The 18,412-nt window shown below is 51.8% G+C and overlaps 1 protein-coding gene across 4 annotated transcripts in view; it reads right to left on the bottom strand.

Annotated features, from left to right (window-relative positions):
• Window positions 1–667: 667 nt before the first annotated feature.
• EGFLAM (EGF like, fibronectin type III and laminin G domains) overlaps window positions 668–18,412 on the bottom strand; it is a 192,452-nt gene continuing 174,707 nt past the window's right edge. For 2 of the 4 annotated variants that reach the window (XM_070056648.1, XM_070056649.1), the window contains 6 exons: window positions 17,891–17,914; window positions 15,258–15,336; window positions 12,358–12,501; window positions 5,499–5,582; window positions 2,577–2,680; window positions 668–1,768 (listed from right to left, as the gene is read on the bottom strand). In XM_070056648.1, the coding sequence (XP_069912749.1) occupies window positions 1,614–1,768; window positions 2,577–2,680; window positions 5,499–5,582; window positions 12,358–12,501; window positions 15,258–15,336; window positions 17,891–17,914 (590 nt within the window). In that variant the 3' untranslated portion in view covers window positions 668–1,613. The remainder of the gene's footprint in view (window positions 1,769–2,576; window positions 2,681–5,498; window positions 5,583–12,357; window positions 12,502–15,257; window positions 15,337–17,890; window positions 17,915–18,412) is intronic. The other 2 variants (XM_051853511.2, XM_051853512.2) reach the window with 1 other exon arrangement.

Raw genomic sequence — 18,412 nt, 5'->3', positions numbered from 1 at the left:
TTGAGGCGAGGGTGGCCGGGAGATGGCAAGAGCCATTTCTCTCCAGATTACACTCACTAGGTGACATGGGTTGGACAGGAGGATTATTATTCTTGTTGCCACTACGATCACCGTTATTCCTCAGGTAGGAAGGAACCTGGCTAACAAAGCTTCCCAAAGACAGAAGGCATAAGGCAAACATACTCACCTTTTAGAATTCTTCAAGTGCCTAAAACTGTGCTTTGCACACAGCTCACACATCGTGGCTGAATGATTGCCACACAGACAAGAGTGGAGTCATGGCTGGGACCAATCACACAGATGCCGGCGTCTGTTGGCTCCATTTCTGTCCTCACCGGGTGGTGTTCAGCTCACCTTTCCCTTAGCAAGACCTGCGGCGGGGATTTGCCAGGGGAACAGCTGTCTCTGGGATCAGGGGTGTGAATACGTAGGAGGCAGCTCTGTTTCTCCAGCTCCCCAACCCCACGACACTCCGAGCACCCTGAGGGTATCCTCCACCTCCTGCTCATCCTTGGGGACATTGACCATCTTCTATGTCCTCTGCAAAACCTGTGTGACACCTCCATAGATGAATGAACCAACAATGAAGTTCTAGCTTTCTTTATGCCTTTTAGTCATTTGTTTAGATACCCCCCCTGTCTTAAACCAAAAATGACAGTGGCCTGCCTCGGTAACACATGTTTGTTTTAATCTGCTTATTTTGGAAACTTCATTTCCATCTCCTTGTGCCATCAACATTTCCTGGAGGAGAATGGTTCAGCCCCCCGAGTTGCCCACCCAAGTCATTGGTCCCACTCCACTGACATCACACATGGCCTAAGTGAGTCTCCCTTGGGAGAAAGTTTTTAGGAAAGTATGCAAGAATTCAGGATGGTCCGCTCAAACTTCCAAAAGTATACTGTATGGTAGTCTGCAGCTATAAAAATATACACATACAAAAGTACAGCTACAAAATCATGGGGCCCCTTTTCTTAGAACTGCATTATAAAAAGTGGGGATTTTGCATTGAGAGGAAACTTTGGGAAAGAGGGCCACATTACGATTACAATTCCAGGTTTGTCTCCCCCCAATCTTTATTTTTGTCGAATAGTCAGAGTGTATGGAACCAGCCAGTGAGGAGGGGAAGTGGCTAAAATGAATACTCCATGGACCAAGAAGGGAAATGTGAAGTTCAAGGTCACACAGTCATTCTGCTGTCAGTAAGAATGTCATTAGTCAGGGCAAGAGAGAAGTGTTTCAATACTGCCCCGTGGGTTTCTGTCCCCCCGTCTCTCTCTTTGCACTATGAATCACAGCATAGTCAGTGAGCTACACCAGACAGGCTCTGGAATTTGCACTGATGTATGAACTCTGGCAGCCACTACACATTCAATGGGCAAAGTCTGATGCTCTCGACCTAGAGCATTCCTTTGGGTTTGGCCCACAGAATGTCGGCAGGAAAGGCCACCCAGGGACTGCCGTGCTGGTTCTGTTTCTCATCAGGGTGTGCTCTCCCCTTGATGAGAGCAAACACACCTGGTCCCCGGGCCTCTATGTCCAGCATCAGGCTGGGGCTCAGGGGCCCCAGGGCTCTCAGGTTAGAGGCTCTGTCCCTTGGGCAAGGCCAGCTGGTGTTACTTGGCTCCGCAAGTGTTGATGTTTTTCCCATCCACAGCATCTTCCACGAGGGAAACGTGGTAATCCGTAGACAGGGTGAAGTGAGAGATGCAGCCCACGAGGCCTCTCATGTACTGCCTGCTGGTGTGCAGAGCGATTTCCTTCATTCCACCTGCCAGGAAGCAAGAGGGAGGGAGGGTGAGCCAAGGGTCAGATGTCAGCACCGGACTCTCTCTCTCTCTCTCTCGGAGGCCTTTGAACGCCCACTGACCAGGATATCTCCTGGCTGCTGGGAAGAGGGAGGGTTGGGGGCCCCTTGACCTGTGAAGCACCTCCCATCTCTCTGTGTCTCAGTTCTCCTTGAAGAAATCGATTGACTTGGGTCAGTCTGACACAAAACCAAAGCCTGTAAAGGCACACCTCACGCGTGATTTCTAGCCCCACTGACCGCGTCTAGCATCTAGTAAATTTTGAATTCTGGTGTCATGTCACCAAAACACAGTCTGTCAGGAGCGCTGATGTCATCTCAAACCACAAGAAACCCACCGACGTGGGATGCTTTCAGCTGCACTGTTCAGAAGCCTCCTGTGGAAGAAGCCGTCTTCTCGTGTTTACGTGTCTGCCCTCGTGGGTTACAAGGCGCTCACAGAAATACTACGCAGTCTATTCTGAGAGGGGCCAGAGAGGCAGCTCCTCCTTCCTCAGAGAGAATTCACGGAGCTATTTGGAGTAGGTTCCTGTTCTATAAACAAGAAAAGCATGGCTTTCCTGGCGAATTGGTCCAAAGCACTTGAGTGAGTGCCTTTCTGCCCTTCAGCTATGAGTCAGAAGTTCAGCGAATGGAAGAGTTGAGCATCTGGACAGCTTCCTGATTTCCAGGTATTTGACTGACCCAGTGAAGTGCACAGCCCAGCAAGACAAATGGATGACTAACAAGGAAAAGCACTGGCCTAATTTAGATTTGGCCAAAGGTCACTTACCCACATATAGCGCTCCATTGATGTTGAGCTGTCTCATCATGCCCGGTGATTTCCCTGTCCTGGCTCCGTAGTCATCCACAGTTATCTTTCCTGATTGTCCGTCCCTACACACACACACACACACACACACACACACACATCAGATAAACACACAAAAAACATTTTTTATAGTTTAATTCTTATATTTGTTCTACTGTGGAATGCTATGTTCAACACTGCCTTTTTTGGCACCCATCCCATTGTGCACTTGTTTTAATAAAGATGCATTAAAGCACCTACTATGTGTTTGGCGCTGTGCTAAGTGGAACTGAACAAAATGCAAAATGCAAAACAAATTCCTGGCCCTTGGGAGTTTATAGTTTTCCCAGGATGGTGAAAATTCAAATTGTGAATGATGACATAGTTGTCAATGCTCTGCAGAACACAAGGGTGCTATGGAATCACATGGGCGGAGCCTGATGCAATCCCATGACAATGGAAAAAGACAGGAATTAGTACAGACCGAGCGCAGAGAACAATGGGGTAGGGGAATGGAGAGGTGAAAGATGACGTCAGAAGCAGATGGCACAGGGCACTGTTAAGGACTTTAGAACAGAACCTGAGGTGAGAAGGAGCCAGGGATGAACTTGAAAGTGAAACCAATGGGTGGAGTAGCAGCAGCGTGGTGAGGCCTGCTGAGATGTCAAGTACAATGAGGAGCCAAGAAAGCAATGTTGGTGCATAGAGGATTATTCTAGTGGAGGAATGAGATTGCCTTACAAGTTTCTACAGGACCCACAGACCTCAAAAGCAATGGGAAATACTATGCCCATCATCCAAGGCTACTGTGGCAATCGGATGCCACTCCTGCCAAGTACAGGGCACAGTCCCTGATAGCTCTCGTGCACCGTAAAGACAGGAGAAGAAGGATGTTGCAACTGTTATCATCACTGCATCACCGTCTCCACCCATAAAATGAAGCTTACCAAACCCAAGTGGCTGTGCATACTACTGAGATAAAGTGTGTACAGTACCTGGCACCTGGCAATGCTAAATAAAGGAAAATTCGTTTTCTCTTTCCTGATAGGATTAATGCTTGTGAGGCCAGAATTCCCCAGAACAAGACAGTGCACAAAGCAGGGCTCCTCTTGGGTGGGTGGGTGGGGGTGTCTCTTCTTCACTGTTTTCTCTATCCCTGACCATGGAGCCTGCTGCAGAGAACTAAGGTATCCACTCAACTCTTCCTGTCATGTTGGTACCCATGGCCTTGACCCAATTCCCATGCAGATTTATTGTAGTTCCTTCAAGGCCCATCTCACAATTCATAATATCTGCTTGAGTCCTCCCACCCACGGAGCTCCTGGGCTCAGCCCCTGCTGTTCAGCTCTCACTGTAACCTAAGCAGAAGCATCGATGATGCCAACAGGAAGAGCCTCCTCTGCTGAGCCCTCTGCGTGGGGCCATGCTGGATGCTGTCACATCGGAAGTTTTTCTGGTGCAGCATTCCACTGCCTTCTCCCTTCCAAAGAGCAGAAATGCTGGTTGTGTGTGGGCTGCATCACGGGGTGTCATAGAAAGACCTTTGATCTAGGCTCTGCCCACAAACAATGGTATAGCTTCGGGAAAGTCACTCAACGTCGCATTCCTTAGATGTCTAGGAAGTGCGTGGTTTCTCCACAGCATGTATCTTGATGTACATAATCCAACCACAACAATGGTCAAGATTTCAAAATCCTTCCACAACGTGTAAGTGTTCTACCAACCAGCTCTGCTCAAGGAAACTGAGAGCGTTGTGCGCCTTGATGTTACCAAAGTGGGGATTGTGGGGATCAAGGGTGGTTGGAGCCAAGAATGCAGGCATCTGCTACTCCCCCTTGGTGTTTCTGTGTGCACCCTTTTAAGGATGGGTACGAGAAATGAGGAACTCAGCAGCCACCAGTTTAGAGCATTTGGGAGTTAGGTTGGTCTTTGTGCATTTTGACTTGTATTCCAGAGCATGTTTTGAGATAAAGGCCTATAAATATTTACGATGGGAAAAACATCTCTCTTCTCAACAAGCTACAGTTGGGGCTTCATGGAAATCTCTTTTTCTCTGTCTCAAGGGCTTTCTAGGCCTCTGGAGAGCAGATAAACACACATCTGCCTCTGTGCCCTCATACTTCCTTTATGATACCAAAGACAGGCACAGCAGCCAGAGCAGGGCGCCCCACACAGCTGCTCCCACCACAGCCTGCAGGAGCAAGGAAGGAGCTGGCAGTGCAAAGCCCCGTGCTTCCCAGGCCTTGCTCACAACCTCAGCCACTGAGTCCCCCAGAAAGGGTTATGATAACTTCTCAGGGAACCCCAGAGACTCTGTGTAGCTTATCCTCCCCTGGGACCTGCAGCTAACACGTGGTGTCGCTGTTTCTGTGACTTGGCTTGCCACACGCTTTCGGAAAATAAACTGTTATGAATATGGATCTAGGTCGTGAAACTATAAAGAAGAGCAAGGCAGTGATTCACCCAAAGTTAATCAGAAGTCAGGGTTACTTCTGTGAGGGGGCAAGGTAGCAACTGGGGCTGGGTGAACCACGTACGCCTTCTAAGATCGAAAAAAAAAGGCATGGGGAGAATGTAATGGCCTGTACAATGAGATGCAGAGCATCGTTCAAAGTCCATGCCCTGAAACCCCTTCTCACTAGGTTGAGAGACTCCCCTCCAGCGTGTCCATCAGCAGGCCACTGAGCGGTGAAGGAGTGGGGTACAGGGTCTCAGCCTGACAGCCTCAGTGGAAGGAGGGCACAGGTGGAAGTTGGGAGTCAAAGCCTTGAATGCTCTGGCCCAGGAGTGCTAAGGTGCTGGGCGAGGTGGGGGCCGCAGGTGGAACGAGAAGGGCACCAGGCACCACATCCCACCCCTGCTCAGCTCCAGCCCTGCCCTCCCCCTCCCCCCTCTCCCACTCACCTAACAGCTTTGACTCGGTGCCACCGACCATCGTTGAAGGAGCCATTCACCATGATGGATGCCACACCACTGCCCAGATTGTAGCTGAAGGCATTGGGACAAAACAAGGCAGAGGACAGAATAAAACATCGAAGCACAGGCACACACCCACTCTCCTTGCCGGGAGTTCTTTGGAATTCTGAACTGCAGCTGCCTTCACACAAAACAGTGACACAAACGGTGCTTGACTTGCAGCTTAGCCCATGATTAAAATACTTCTACAAATCTTAATTGTGGCAAAGCACACATTAACACTTACCGTCTTAACCACCTCTAAGGGTAAAGCTCAGTGTTGTTAACCACATGCATTCACGTTGTAGCGCAATTTCCAGAATTCTTTTCAACTTGCAGAAGGAAACTTCTGTTCAGATTAAAGAGCAGCTCCTGAGTCTGCCCTCTCCTCTGATGACCACCCTTCTATGTTTGTCCCACGGATCTGATGATTGTAGACTCCTCATATAAGTGGAACCACACATGCTTTGTCTTTTAGTGCCTGGCTTACTTCACTCAGCATGGTGTCAACAAGGCCAACTCTTCTCTGAAGCGTCACGTATGGAAACATCAGCACCACAGTCCCGGGGCAGGAAGGGCTTTATCACGTGTCCTATACTGCACTTGGTTGCATAGTGGCTACCCCCCCACACCAAAGGCATGGCCACCCTGAACCTCAGAATGTGAATTTATTCAGAAACATGGTATTTGCAGATGCAATTAATTAAGACAAAGTCTTACTGGATCAGGATAACCATAAACCCAGTATGAATGGTCTCCTTACAAGAAGATGAGATTTGGACAGAGACAGATACTTAGGGCAGAAGGCTCTGTGAAGACGGAGATGGGGATTTGAATGATGCACCTACAAGCCAAGGAAGACCAAGGATTGCCAGCGACCAGCAGACCTAACAGAGTCATAGAGTAGATTTTCCAGGGGGAACCAGCCCTGGCAACACACTGCATTTGGATTTCTAGCTTCCAGAACTGTGGGAGAGTGAGCTGTTGTTGTAAGCCATCCAGTTGGTGGAAATTTATTATCTGCAGCCTTAGAAACTAATACAGGCTTTTTTTCCCCAAGACAGAACATTACAGAGTAGGCTGAACCCCAAAGAGATTAAGGGAATTTGCCAAAAATCACAAGGCTAACATGTCCAACTTGAACTTGGTGTTCTATCTGTCCCATTCCCCATTCACTCTGCTGTCAGGTTCTGCCCACCAGCTTCCTAGTTTCTATCTTGGTTCCCAGATTCTCAGATGCCCTAAGGGTATCAGAAGCATGGACATGTTGTTTACCAGAGAACTAGCCCTCTTAATCCACTGTCCATTTGATTATTCTAATTCGATTCAATTCAACAAATATTCAGGGAGTGACTACTGGAGGGCGGGCATTAGGCCAACTGCCTAGACTTTCCCTGGATAATAAGATAAAGCCCATGTACGTAGGCTTGTGAAGGGCGGCGTGTTCCACTCAGGACAACTCTATCCTCATCAGCTGAAAGGAGAACTCTCCCTTATCTCACTGCCCAAGGAACAAGAATGTGGAGGGAAGCCTGGATCCGCTACTGAGCACTCATTCTAAGAAAAGAGCAAGAAGAGAAAGTGCCTGGCCTTGCCCAGAGAAAACACTGTAGGTCATTCCCTTGTTCATGGAGGCTCAAAGACACAGCCCACTGACATTTAACCAAGAATAGAACTCGGGATGACTGGGCAAACCATGGGACAAAGCTGCCACCCCGACCCTGAAAGAGCCACTGTTTTCTAGCGAATTTTCCCACATCAAGTGTCTCCTTGTAGAAAGCAGCCTGGAGGTGGAATTCTCAGATTTCATTATGTGGCGGCCAAATGTTTGAAGCAATGAATGACCATGGAGCCAGGCGAGGAGCTGGTTGGCAGAAACTTGGCTGAATTGCTCTCCTCGGCTTTCCTGCGAGGCAGCTTGGGGTGATGGAGGAGTGACGCCTGGGTCTCCAGGCTTGCCAGCTTACTAGCTCTGTGACCTGGGGAGATCTGCTTCCTGTCTCTGAGCTGAATATCCTCAGCTGTCATAGTACCCGAAGGATGGCAGGGAATGTGAGGATAACCCATAGAAAGCAGACGCACGTAGGAGGAGCCGAGCAGAGATCCCTCCCTCCTCAGCCACAGGCAGCTCGGATGTCACCAGGGTGACAGCGCACCTGAGGAGCCAGCAGGAGAGGTCAGCAGGTGAGGCCTCATTCCTGGAAGGGCAGCCAAGTGAGAACGCACCCACAGGCTGTCAATATGTAACCAAAGCAGCCAGGAACACCAAGATCTCAGGGTCCAGGTGACCTGGGACTGATGGCAGGGAGGCCGGACCAGAACGGTGCTGGGAGAGGAGACCTTTTCGGTTGGATTAGATCCCGGCTGGACCAAGCGTAGGCTTTCTTCCTATTGGTGCTCAGGGTGCAGGGAAGCCAGAGTGACCGCCGCAGACAGGAGCCAGCCCTCCCTGTGGAGGGGGCAGCTCAGCTGGTTTCTGCAGGGCCTGACGCCACCCTCCCACTCTCTCTGATGTCAGACCTGCCCAACGCACTCCTGCTTTCCCGGGGAAGGCTGATAACTCACCCAAGATCAGCTCCCTGCGTTCTGCCACAGCAAATGCCCAACAATCGTGGTTTCCTTCACTAGAAGGGGGGAGGGGGAGCCTCTCTGGGCGGTGACAAGGTGCTGGATCTTGTTCTGGGTGGCAGTGATGCAAGGCTTACCCATTTTACTATTAAACCATACGTTGAACATGTGTGCACTACACACAGCTAACACCTCAATACAAAATGCAAAAATGAGTGAACGCACACCTGGTTTCTCTACCAATGTCCTGTGACTCTGGCCACCTCCCTGAGGGGCCTGTGTTAGTCACGTCTCCTTAACACCCTTTACTGTTGTCAGAGCTCGTGCCTCTCTCTGCTGCATGAAAATATTAGGAAGTTCAAGTTTGGGGTGGAAGGTGGCCAGATAAACCTGCTGGCAGGTGTTATGTCCCACTTATAACCATAAAATCATACTCATTTGAGTAAAGTATTTCGATTTCCTTTTTCCTACTCAATCTGGCACCAAAACTACGAATAAATTTGTTATCCTTTTAAGAGTTCCATTGCGTTTCTGTGTTCCCTAGCAGAAGGGCTTTGAGAACGAAATCATAAAAGGACCAGCATTTAGGTGAGGGAGAGTCCAGAAAGTCGAGAGCGTATTTTCTTATCTCGGGATTCCTTTGGCGTTTGCTCTGGGCCCAGATCATGCACCAACAACCTCAAGGCTAATTTATCTTCTTCACAGGACGACCGACTCTCTGAGATCCAGTGATGAAAGCTCCTGGAGGAGCAGAGCCCGCGTCTCCTTCCAAACAGCAGCTGCTGGGGAGCCTCGCAGTTCAAATGCCTGCATCCGTTATCAGAGTGCCTGGGTTCAATTCCCAGCCCTGGCTGCTGAGTCCAACTCCCCACCAGTTCACACCCAGGGAGGCAGCAGGTGATGGCTCAAGTAGTTGGGTTTGTGCCATCTGCACGGGAGATGTGAAGGGAGCAACCCACTCCCGGATTCAAGCTGGCCCAGTTCCAGCTGTTGCAGGCAGTATACTAGTGAGAAAGGTGGGATCTCTCTCCTTCCCCCTCTCTTGCTCTCTCTCTTTCTCTCTGCCTTTCAAATAGGTAGAAAATAATAATAATTTTATAAGCCAAAATTTATGAAGCAGTTATATTGTGCTAACACCCTCACCTGTCACCTCTCCCAGGTAGGGGCTTTGAGAGCCCAGCATACACACAGCCAGGACAATAATTCCTAGGGTCATCATCACTAATAACTAGCTCAGTCACACCCTGAACTCAAATTCACTCACAGCTCACCCTGAACTTTGACAGACAAAAAGGAACAGAGGCTCAGAGAAGTCAGGTCACTTGCATGGGATCACACAGCCATGGCAATCCTGCATGTGTGACTTCAAAGCCATGTGGGGCCCTGATTTCTAAGACACAGTTCCTGGAATCACCTGGGGTACTTGTTTCCTGTCAGATCCTGGGGCCCACCTGGCCCTACTCCCTCAGCATCTCAGGGAACACAGCAGGATTTGGAACAGGCCCCTGGGCAATTTGCTGTCTGCTGACATGTACACAGTCTTGGCCTACACCACCATTCCTCTCGGTGCCCAGCCCATGGCAATATTGCACAGGTCTGTGCTGGGGGCACAGACGGGGCAGATCACCGCCCAGAGGGAAGGGCATTTGGTGGAGCAGCAAGCATGCGGCTCCAGGCCCAGGCAGACTTCTGCACCTGGGCCTCATCCAGCAGTGCATCTCACACATAGCACAACCAGAAGACTCCATGATCAGAGGGCAAACAGAGCCAATTGTCAGAAGCCAGAAATGCACCCACGACAGAGAGGGGACTGGGAGAAGGGTACTAAGAGCCTGGGTGAGGGCAGAGAGCCCTCCTCCCAGGGCTGGGGACAGTCCTGACCTTCTCCAGGTTTCCTCTCGGGCTGGAGTGGGTGGTGGATAGGCCTCCGCTGGCAATTTTGGGGGGAAGTTGGGCCATCCCACCCAAGGCTGAGCTACTGTTTCAGTTCCCTTTTCTGGGCACAGTCAAGTACTTGAGGCCTCGACGAGGTTAACCACAGGAAAACCACAAGAAAAAGGCTTGGAGGCAGCCAGGCTGAAACTCAGTGTGGGGAGCTCCGTGTCTGACCTCTGAGCCAATGCCGGGTGGGATCCCCAGGGCAAGGGAGCAGACAGGGTGAGAAGCTGCTGTGTACCTGCCAGCCTCCAGCCTACGGCCACACCTATGTCCCCAAAGTCCCCAGTATCATGGGAGCGAAGCACTTAGTACGCTCTGCTTACTTAGGGGCTAGCGTGATGTTGGACAAGTGACAGTTCCTCTCATAATGCCTTTTCCTCACTTTGAACAGATTTATGTCAACCTCCTCTGGCTGTCAGTCATTCCCGCACGCGACTCACACAGCCCCAGATTAAAATGCTCACCTCCTCTGTCGTTCAGCTAGCTCTCCCTTGTCTGTTCCCATTCTCACTAACCTCACAGCATTTCGTGAACCCTCGCGCTAGACACCACAGCGGGGATTACAGGAGTTTGGCGCAGTGAATTAAGACGTCACTTCGGACACTCATGTCCCACAGCAGAGTGCTGGGGTTCAGGTCCCGGGTCTGCTCTCCATGCCAGTTTCCTGCTAATGCACACCTTGGGAGGCAGCAGGTGATGGCTCAAATAGTTGGCTTCTGCCACCCATGCTGGAGAGCCAGACTGACTTCTGGGGTGCTGACTTTGGTCTGGTCCAGCTTTGGCCACTGCAGGCATTTGGAGAAGATGGGAAGTGAACTGCTGGGTGAGAAGTGTCCCACCAGATGGGAGATTTCTCTCCCTCTGCGCTTTGACGTGGGGCCTGTGATTTGGAGATGGAGCAGGGGTGCTTAAACCTTAGCAGGCCAGAGAATCTCCTGAAGAAGTGGTCCCGGGGCCAGCACTGGTTTAAGCTGCACCTGCGATGCCAGTCTCTCGTCTCAGAACATGAGTTCATGTCCTGGCTGCTGTGCTTCCAATCCAGCTCCCTGATACTGCACCTGGGAAGGAAGCAGACGATGGCCCAAGTGCCTGGGCCCCTGCCATCCACCTGGAAGACCTGGATGGAGCTCCTGACTCCTGGTTCCAGCTTGGTCCAGCCCGGCCATTGCAGCCATTTGGGGAGTGAAGCAGCGGATGGAAGAGCACTCGTTTTCTGGCTCTCTTGCTCTCTCTTCCCCTCTCTGCGGCTGTCTTTCAAATGAATAAATCAATCTTCAGACAGAGAAAGGAAAAACAAACGCTCACAGCACACATTGCCGGGCCCAGGCCCAGAGAGTTTCTGGCTTAGCAGGTCGGGATGAAGCCTGAGAATCCATGTAACAGGCTGCCGGGTGTGGCATGCTGCAGCTGCTATTTGGAGGCCACAAGTTTAAAGCCAAGGTTCCCAGAGTTCAGATCTTCAGCACCCTGAGCTGAGGATGAGCTAAAGACTCCTTCCGAACTCGGCGGGATCAGCACCCTCTATTTTTTATTTTTTTCCTATGATTTTATTTATTTATTTGAGAGGTAGAGTTACAGAAAGAGAAGTCTTCCATTTGCTGGTTTACTGCCCAAATGGCTGCAATGGGTGGAGCTGCGCTGATCCAAAGCCAAGAACCAGGAGCTTCTTCCAGGTTTCCTATGTAGGTGCAGAAGCCCAAGGACTTGGGCCATCTTCTACTGCTTTCCCAGGCCATAGCAGAGAGCTGGATTGGAAGTGGAGCAGCCGGGACACAAACATGGGGTACACCCACATGGGATACCGGCACGGCAGGCGGAGGCTTAGCCCACTACGCCACAGCACCGGCCTGGCATCCTCTTCTGTTTCATCCCAGCCGGAGAGTGGGGAGCATACAGAAGGAACACACTAGGACAGGGTCACAGATTTGCTCTGAAATGGGCCAGACTGCAAATGTTTTAGGCTTTGCCATACAATTCTTACCAAAAGTTACTCAAATGTGCTTTTGTAGCAAGGTCACAGTCCTTGACATTACATGGATACCGTAGTATTCCAATACAACCTTATTTACAAAACCGGGGGCGGGGGGGGGGCAGGTTTGGCCCATTTGCAGACTTTTGCTCTAGATTAGTGGATGGATTCTGGAAAGGGCCAGAGGCTCAAGTAAGCCCAGAGCTTCAGGCTACAGCCAATTCCAACGGCCTGTGTTTTTGGCTCATGTTTGGAGCACTGTATTTGGCGTGCTCTGTTCCATCTGAGGAAGACGAGAGGACACGGCTGCACGCAGGCCGGAGGGGCGGTTACCTGAACACCAGGGCTCCATCCCGAAGGCCCAGGGCAATGAAGTCACTGTTGGGTCTCATGGGGCTGTCTCCCCTCCACATCAACAGGCCATCCTTGGCGGTTGTCTTAAACCTCATGAATGCATTTGATCTTGAGCCTGACACCCTGGAAGGAAACACATAAACAAGTCCGCCCCATCAACCACCAACATCTGTTTCTGAGTAATCCCAGTTGCGTTGGCCAGCCCTGAGCAACCAGGTGTAAGGATAATCTTACTTCCAGGAGGTTAGAAATAGTATCACCCTGCACACTTGGCTCCACGCATTGTGAAGCCCCACGGGAGAGCACTTGCTGAGTCACAGTTCAGCAAGTCTGTGGCCAACGCCATTCCCAGGCTGCACCCCTGTACCCACCTCAGGTTTTGCTCTTTCCTATTACTCACAGGCCATGGGAAACCATTCCCACCCTGTCCAGCAGAAAGCAACTTTCCCAATTTCCAAGGGGTTCAAGGGGCAGCGCTCCCCTGGCTTTGATCACTGCTGGGAATGGCCAGCTCTGGTCATGGCTGTCTGTAGGGGCAGGATTTGGACCCAGGGACTGGAAAGGGGTGGGCTCTTAGACAAGAGGGGCTGATGGCTGGAAGGGGTGTTGAAGCAGAGGCAGGGTGGAGAGGGTCAGGAGGTGGTGAGGGAAGAGGGCTGTCCAAGCTCTGGGCTCCTTCCCCAAGCTGGAAACCAGTGCAGGTGTCTGTGTACTGTCACCCACTATTGGAAATGGGCTAGTCCAGAAATTCTCACTACAGGGAGCAGGTTTTCAACCGATGTAGGTAGGGGAGCAGGCATGGGATTCCTCGAACAAAAGGTGAGAGAACAGTAAGCAGAACTTCTTATTGCTAATAGGGCACTACTTGACAAGTTTCTTCTTCCATTTTCCCATCCCTTTGTCTGTCCCACAACCCTGGGTGTGGAGCTGTCAAGTGCATTCTATGGGGAAGAGTGGAGGGACTTTAGTCTTGGATTCCTAGAGCCCAATCTAGGCAGAAAGAGACCGAGTTTGCCTTCCCCTTGGGGGACCTTGAAGTAGTGAGGGGGAAGCAGTGCAGTCCTGGCCGCTTCCCTGGGGATCTGCTTTCCCCTACTTTTGCTCCAGATGCCTTCTTCTCCGAACCCTTGCCTTGGGTCTACTGATTGGCACATGTCAATCAAGATGCTTCCATTTCTTTTGTCAGTGGTTGATTTTGGGGTGGGCATGTGACCCGCAACTGTCCAGTGAAATAGGGGAAATGTTCCAGGTGTGTTCTAGGAAGGATTTCCTTACTTTTAAAAAGAATCACATGACCCAAGCCAGGAAGTCTTGTGTACTTCCACTGGGTGTGGCTGTGTTTTACAAGCACCTGATGGACAGCTGGGGAGGGGCCTCAGAGAATAGGCAGTGGATAACAAGGCAGAGCTAGGGATGAGACCCAGATCCTGGATGATGCAGTTGGTGCCCGAAATTAAGCAACCCAGGATCCAGCCCAAGTCTGAAACAATCGCTATATGAAATAACAAATACTGATCTTGTTTAAGACATTTTAAGTTTTCTGTTATTTGCCACCAAGTATCAGAAACAGACCCTGAACTTGACCTACATCAAGTATACTTTCATACATGTGCACATGCATAAATACCATCAGAACTGCTGTGGTGGGGGCGCCCTACTTCTACTCTGGCCCACCCCCTGTCCCCCTTCCCTGATCACCCAGTATCTCTCACTAAGCTGCAGGAGTTGAAGACCAGGATCACAAGATCCCTGCTTTCTGGGGGAATGCCGTGACCTTTTGTCTTTGCAAATAAAGAGCTGAAGAAGGAGGAGGCTCCCTCCTGGCTGGGAATGTGTTTTACCTAAGTCCCCATGACAAGACAACATAGGTGAATACCTCCTGGGATTAGAGAAAGGAAGCAATGTCTGTCTGGTATGCGATCAGAGTACCAGGGCCATCCAGCGCCCCAGGAACATTTCTCTCAAGCATTTTCATTCTTTGTAAAGTCATCGAGCTCTGAGCCTAAGAGCCGGATGCCTTTAGCTCAAAGATTGGCCTGCTCTGTTATCACGAAGTCAACTTGAAGAGGAAAGAACATTCTAGCATGGTTGTGCTGGGGGCAGAGAGGGTAGGTGGCACATTATAAACTACGAAGAATGAGGGGACATGAAAGGAAGAGAGAAGGTGTCAACTCAAAGTGTCCAAGACAAGCTTGGCTGGTTGGAAGACTTTGCCAGCCTTGCCTCCTGCCATGTGACTAGGCAAAACCAAGGCTGGGCCTGCAGCTCTGGCTGTGACGTGGGCATCTCCTTGGGCCATGCTCCTTGGACCAGCACCTCTGTGAACTGGCCAGAGCCTGATGAGGACATAAGACCTTTGAGGTGGAAGAGTTAGGGTAGGTCCTGAGCCAGCAGGATATGGGCTTGGAGCTGCTGTCTGGGTAGGGGAGCAGCTGGCCCTCTGGCTCCTGGTACTCAACAGCACTGCACACAACGGCTGTAGCAAAGCATCCAGCTCACTGCCCTGCTCATGGAATCACATCACAACCTTGACTTCAGGGGCATCCAATTCTCCTGCTTATCAAAGCATCAGCACTGGAAGGAAGCCCCAGTGCTGGGTCACACGACCCTCTCCAAGCCCACTGGCCAGAGAGGGTTTGCATCAGTTGTCAAGGGATTGGTTTGAAAAACTGATTTTTTTCCTCCCAAGTTTGGTTTGTTTTCTTTTGTTGTGTTCTAGTTTCCATGTTTATTTTGTGCACTTTTTTCCCCTAAGGCCATGGCTAAAGGGCCTTCTTGGAGAATTATCTTCTGGCAGGAAAGATAAGCAAAAGCACTGGGAAAGACATTGAGAAATTGACCTGCGAGGGGATAAGGAAACCACTGTTGAAACACATTACCTCTTGAGGATATCTGGGTTGTCATACATCAGGTAACTCCGGCCTGTAAACTGCGGGATCTCAATGGCTTCTGTGATGGCTGGGACAGAACAGAAGACGGGAGTTATATGGTCTGTTGGCTCTCTTGACCTCTGCACTCACACATGAGGCAGGGAGACACCCAGCAAGCCAGCCCCTGGGACTGTGACATTTCACAACTTGTCAGCCCCTTGCTCTTGGGCTGCACGCGTGCTTGGCCAGGTTCAGAAATACCCGACCTCATGACCTGGCATTGGCTTCCCCACCCCCCAGGGGGCTGGCAGTCACTGCCACTGGCCAGAGCTACAGAGCAGGCCTTGCAATGTGCTGACACTGTTCCCAGTGATTCCTGGAAGCCAGAGAGCAAGACTTGGGCCACGTGGGGAGCAGCTGGGGAGAATCCCAGATGTTCTCCCAGGGAGGTGCAGAAAACAAGCCCTAATCCAGGCCCACAAGGCTGTCTTCATTGGAAGCTAATCCACCCCAGGTAGGACCTCCAGGGACCTGTGGCATGCAGCAGGTGAGGCTTTGACTTGGGTTTATCAATCACTGTCCCCTGTGATGTTTTCTGAGGTCTTTGCCACAGCCTCGTGGAGTAGCAGCAAGAGTGGGGGAAGGAGAAGGCTGGTTATGCCCATTTTACAGCAGAGGAAAATGATTCCTAGAAAGCACCGAGGATTTGTTCAAGATCACATGGCTGAGAGAGCCACAGACCACGAGCCGGTTAGCCTCTTGGTAACTGGGCCTCCTGGTCCCTTTTCACTTTCTGGGATTTTAGAAATCCATTGCCTTTCCCCCAGCTTATCAGTACACTGTTTTTCCGAGGAATCACTCTCCTGCAAAAGAACAGGTTAAGCAGCTGTGTTCGGTGTCACAAGCTGGGAATGAGGCTAGGGGGTTTCTAGGAGAGCGGCAATAACTAAAGATAGAGGAATGGAAGTTTAACGGGATGAAGGCAGAACAAATCTCAAATGCAGAGAAACGTGCACAGTGCAGGCTGGAGGGGAGAATTATCCACTTCTGCAGCTGCTCCTAGTGCTGGGGTTGGCGTTTGGTGCAGTGGTTAAGATGGAACTTGGGGTGCCTGTATCCCATATTGGTGTGCCTGGGTTTGAGTCCTGGCTCTGATTCTGCCCCTGGCTTCCTGCTAATGTGCAGCCTGGGGAGCAGCCGGTGACAGCCGTAGTACTTGGGCCCCCGCCAACCACATGGGAGACCTGGATTAAGTTCTAGTCTCCTGGCTTTGGCCTGGCCCATCCCTGACTGTTGGAGGCATTTGGGGAGTGACCAGTGGACGGAGGATCTCTGTGTCTGGCTGTCTCTCTCTGCCTTCCAAATGAATGAAAACAAATAAATACTTGATTTGTGACAATTAGAGTTTCAAGAAAATATGTGGTTGGTGAAAAAGTCAGGACTCTACTCACAGAACAATGGGCGAGTTTAAACTCAACTTTTAAACATTAAAAAGAGGGAGAGACAATAGCAAACGAATGCCCCTGGCCTGCTACGTCCAAGCCCCCATGATAGCAGGTAGGCACGGCAGGCTCCCAAAATCTTTTCAGGGGAAATTAAAAGGAGGGCGGGAGTGACAAGTAGGGAGGGAAAAGAGAAAAGGGAGCCAGAAAAGCGAAGGAGGAGAAAATTGGCAAAGGTCATTGCTGAGTTAGGCAGCGACGCACTGCCCACTGGTTCTGCGAACAGCGCAGCCCTGGACAGGGTTCTCTGGCCCCCAGGGACAGAGGGACAGGGAGGAGGAGGGCAGCCTCTGCCTGCCCCGCTCCTGGGCAAGGCAGGTAGGAGGAAGAGCTGGCGAGGAAGGGGAGTGGAGACAGGAAGGAGTGGGAGGCAAAGCATCCAGCCTCAGGACAGGCAAGGAGCCCAGGAGCAAACAGCTGTGGCAGAGAAGGAAAAACAAGGGGCCGGCCGCCTGGAGCAGTGGAGGGCACGACCCCTAGGACCCCGACAGACAGAACCGAGGGAGACACAGCAAGGTGGCAGCCCCCAGGCAGGGAGAGAGGGAGAGGAGGAGCACGGAAAAGGAAGGAAACCAGCGGGGGGGGGGGGGGGGAATCAGCCCCCCAGGGAAGGGGAGGGGAGACAGCAAAACAGGGGGTGGGGGCAGGGCTGCCAGGGCAACAGCTCAGGAACCAGGAGCCACGGAGGCGAGAGGAGGATTGGACATCTAAGGGGCTGAACGAGGAGCCCCCTCGAAGCTCTGGCTTGGGCCCAGGGTGGGAGGCACAGCCAGGGCCCGTCCCTGCTGTTGTTGGCCATGGCCGTGGGCCTGAGGCCAACAGCCCTCATTGCCGGGACTCCGCGAAGTGGTCAGGACGTGACTGTCACACATCGGCTCTGCATATGGAGCCCTGACACCGGCTGGCTTAGCCCGGGCCCCAGGAGCTTCAGCAGGAGCTTGGTGGGGGTGGGGAGGGGGCTCCTGGGCCGTGCTGGGGTGCAGAGGGAGGGTCCCCGCGAGTGCTCCCACACAGCCCACCCCCGCGTTCCTCTGCTGCATGTGCTCGGCCTGCGCTGGGCCCAGGACCTGGCCGCAGCCTGGCCTGGCCCTGGCAGGAGCCCAGGGCGTCTCGGCCTCTCAGAGGACTCCTTGTACTTACTATTGAGGCAGTAATTCCCGCACTCTGCCCGGTGCCAGCATGAAAGAGAACAGGGAGAGTCAGACTTTCGCAGCCATTGCGGAACCCCTGGTCGAGCGGTGGGGACAGAGCGCTCAGGGGACGGCTTTGGACCCCTTCACAAAGCCCAGGACCACCTCTCCGGGAACTCAGGCCCCACCAGACTCCGCTGGGCACCTGTGGCACCCGCCCACTCCCTCCCCACTCCCATCTCTGTTGAACTGCTTAGAGGCGGGAGGCAGACCAAGGAGACTTTATGATAATGAGTTATCTTATTATTCTTATCGCTTCAGAAGCTCCTTTGCCTGCCACTGACCACCCACGTCTTCCCAACCTGCAGAGAGAGCTCCTTGCTGAAGAGCTCGGGGCCCTGCCAATGCTTCTGACTTCTCCTGGCTGCAGGCTGCCCGTGAGGAAGCATCGATAAGGCTGCGGCTGCCTCTTTCCCTCCACTGTGCAAAACAGTGCCCTAAACCCCACCCCAGCATCCTTTGCAAGATTCCA

The sequence above is a fragment of the Oryctolagus cuniculus genome, chromosome 14 (assembly GCF_964237555.1).
Source record: "Oryctolagus cuniculus chromosome 14, mOryCun1.1, whole genome shotgun sequence".
Lineage (NCBI taxonomy): Eukaryota > Metazoa > Chordata > Mammalia > Lagomorpha > Leporidae > Oryctolagus > Oryctolagus cuniculus.
The sequence above is the reverse complement of the archived record's forward strand: the minus strand, read 5'-3'. Positions and strand labels throughout refer to the sequence as shown.